Source organism: Colobus angolensis, unplaced genomic scaffold, assembly GCF_000951035.1.
Source record: "Colobus angolensis palliatus isolate OR3802 unplaced genomic scaffold, Cang.pa_1.0 Scaffold61, whole genome shotgun sequence".
Taxonomy (NCBI): domain Eukaryota; kingdom Metazoa; phylum Chordata; class Mammalia; order Primates; family Cercopithecidae; genus Colobus; species Colobus angolensis.
Genome location: NW_012119710.1, coordinates 6506879 through 6510306, shown reverse-complemented (window position 1 = coordinate 6510306; position 3428 = coordinate 6506879). Strand labels below are relative to the sequence as shown.

Below are 3428 nucleotides of genomic sequence, written 5' to 3'. Positions count from 1 at the left end.
ACTAAAAATACAAAAATTAGCTGGGCGTGGTGATGCACACCTGTAATCTCAGCTACTGGGGAGCCTGAGGCAGAAGAATCACTTGAACCCAGGAGGCGGAGATTGCAGTGAGCCAAGATCACGCCACTGGACACCAGCCTAGGCGACAGAGTGAGACTCTGTCTCAAAAAAAAAGATATTTTAGGGCAAAATTCAGCCTTTATCTCCATTGTCTTAGCATCTCTTTGAGAATTTATTTTTTCTTTTTTTATTATACTTTAGGTTCTAGGGTACATGTGCACAACATGCAGGTTTGTTACGTATGTATACCTGTGCCATGTTGGTGTGCTGTACCCATTAACTCGTCGTTTACATTAGGTGTATCTCCTAATGCTATCCCTCCCCCACCCCACAACAGGCCCCAGTGTGTGATGTTCCCCACCCTGTGTCCAAGTGTTTTCATTGTTCAACTCCCACCTATAAGTGAGAACATGCGGTGTTTGGTTTTCTGTCCTTGAAACAGTTTGCCCAGAATGATGGTTTCCAGCTTCATCCATGTCCCTACAAAGGACATGAACTCATCCTTTTTTATGGCTTCATAGTATTCCATGGTGTATATGTGAGAAATGGCCTCTATTCTTACATGGCCTCTATGCTTACATGAGGAACTAGGACTACCTCACTCCCTACCATTAATCTCTACATAATCATGAAAAGTATTCACTAAGCATCTCTTTGTGGAAGCACTACACTGCACACTAATCAGAGAGCTAAAGACACACGCCCTGCTCTTCAGGGGTCTCTCGTCACTTCTCTCCATACCTGTTCATTGGTTGTGCGTCCCCTGGCCACCAGCACCACGTGAAATCCCGTGAGGCCAGCTACAGGGATGAAGAATAGGCCAGCCACACACATTACTGCCATTCTGATGCCAAACAATCAAGGAGAACAGAGCAACATGATCTCACTTTCCCCAGCCCCTACTGCAGCCATTTTCCCTTTAGCCCTCATTCCTCCCCCTTCCAATCCCACAACCTAAAAGGCCTTGAAGGATACGTGACAGCCGTGCGGACCCCTGAGAGTTCCTCTATGTGGTAGAGGACATAAAGGAGGCCAAAGCCAAACACACCCATAATGTGGGCTGTCAGGGAAAGGAGGAAGAGGAAGAAATAACGGTAGTTCCGGCGACCAATACAGTTGTTCACCCAGGGGCAGTGATGATCAAATTCCTAGGGACAAAAAGAGACAGATGAGAGGCATCCCTGGACCATAGCATTAAATTACTTCTGTCAAGAAAAGAAACAAATGGCAGCTAAGTTTTGGTTTTAGTAATTTATGATCATGGTCACCAATTAGTTCAAAATTAAATCCAGTTTATTTTGCTCTATAAATCTGCAAGGGAGACCTTCCAGAGGTTGGTCAAAGGCCAAGGCCAAACCAGGCGTAGTGGTGCACACTTGTAGTCCCAGCTACTTGGGAGGCTGGGGCTTGAGCCCAGGAGTTCAAGGCTGTAGTGAACTATGATGACTGACTGTGAATAGCCACTATACTGGGCAACATAGCAAGACCCCACTTCTAAAAAAAAAATGAAAAGGCCAAGGCCAGTTCTCAAAGTTTATCCTATGTGACCAAAGAACTCTAAAAGTGATGAATGTCAGCGGCTTTGCAAAAACATCAAGATTCATGAGAAAAGAGGATTGGATGGAGAATTTGGCAGGTAACTGCTTACAGCCAGGTGAAAATGGAATGGAAAAAGGACAAGGGATACAGAAGGACAGGCAGGAAAATAACTACAACAAATTGAAACACAATGGCATGATTTTCTGGGAGAGAAAACTCAAAGCCAGGATAAATAACCAAAGATGAGCCAACAGCTAGAAGGCTAGAACTATAAATCTTGGTGTCAAGAAAGCCTACACCCTGCTGGTGCAATGGCTCATGCCTGTAATCCCAGCACTCTGGGAGGCCAGGGCATGAGAATCACTTGAAGCCAGGAATTTGAGACAGTCCAAGCAACACAGGGAGACCTCATCACTACAAAAAGTATAAGTAAATAAAAAAGAAAGTCTATGCCCATGCTGAGTTAAAGCTTCCCTCCTACAATAATATTTATGCTCTGCCTCTCATGTTATGTCATTACTAACACCATGTGACAGAGCTGGACCATGTAGCCAATGTAGACAGGACTATACCACATCCAAAGCTAAGAATCTATTATATGGTTAGGATGAAGACAATGAAGGTTAAGCATGAAGTCTTACCCCACCTAGGGTGCTTACCTCCACACAGTTGTCACAGACACTGCAGTGGGAACATCGAGGGGGACGGTAGAAGCGGCAGGTGGCACACCATTTCATGCGCACCTGGATGCCCTTGATCTCCACTGTTTTGTAAAGGGGAGCTCGGAAATCATCTTCCTTGTCCTCATCCTCCTCAGCTGTAGAGAGGAAAAGTCAATTAAAAACAACTATGCCAGAACTGTAGTAAGTGCTAGGGATCCAATGATGTTTAAAATATAGCTTCTGCCTTCGAGGAATTCACATTCTAATGAGTGAGACTAGGAACTAGGAACTATAAGACTGTGAGGTCAGGTTTTTATACAACACTATGGGAACACAGATGAGGAAGCAATTTATTCTGCATTGGGAAGTGAGGTTCAAGATAAAATGACTCAAGAGGTAGCTCTTGTATGCATCTGCTGGTGTTATTTGGCTTAAGTATATGAATATATTTTAAACAAATAATTTACATATCCAAAGCACATACATAATGAGTTTACATAAGAGTTCAGTATCTATATTTAGATGAGTGAACTACAGCAATTCAAGAGAGGAACTAACATCAACCTTTTTTTCCAGGCACAAATCCTTTGCCCAGCCAACCATGGTGGCTCATGCCTGTAATCCCAGCACTTTGGGAGGCCGAGAAGGGCGGACTGCCTGAACTCAGGAGTTCAAAACCAGCATGGCCAACATGGTGAAACCTCGTCTCTACTAAAAATACAAAAGTTAGCCGGGTGTGGTGGCGTGCGCCTGTAGTCCCAGCTACTCAGGAGGCTGAGGCAAGAGAATCGCTTGAACCCAGGAGGCGGAGGTTGCAGTGAGCTGAGATCACGCCATTGCACTCCAGCCTGGGCAACAGAGCGAGACTTCACCTTCATCTTAAAAAAAAAAGAAAAAAACCCAAATCCCTTCCCAAAATGTCTTCCCCTACTCTATGAATTTTCTATATATACACATATTTCAGTATTTATTATTTGTTGCACAAGCATAAATGCCCTTTCTCTCAATTTTCAGCTATCAGAAACCCACCATCCCATTTCAAAACTTAAAAGACATTATTTGCCTTCTCATATACAATTAGCAATTTTTTTTTGTTTTTTTTTTTGTTTGTTTTTTGAGACGGAGTCTTGCTCTGTTGTCCAGGCTGGAGTGCAAGGATGTGATCTT

The 3428-nt window shown here is 43.6% G+C and overlaps 1 protein-coding gene across 1 annotated transcript in view; it reads right to left on the bottom strand.

Moving 5' to 3' along the window:
• Positions 1 to 3428, bottom strand: part of ZDHHC5 (zinc finger, DHHC-type containing 5) — a 35665-nt gene that overhangs the window by 10009 nt on the left and 22228 nt on the right. Inside the window, exons 4-6 of the mRNA XM_011963573.1 lie at positions 2259 to 2416; positions 1036 to 1208; positions 802 to 904 (exon numbers count right to left, since the gene is read on the bottom strand). Of these exons, the coding sequence (XP_011818963.1) occupies positions 802 to 904; positions 1036 to 1208; positions 2259 to 2416 (434 nt within the window). The remainder of the gene's footprint in view (positions 1 to 801; positions 905 to 1035; positions 1209 to 2258; positions 2417 to 3428) is intronic.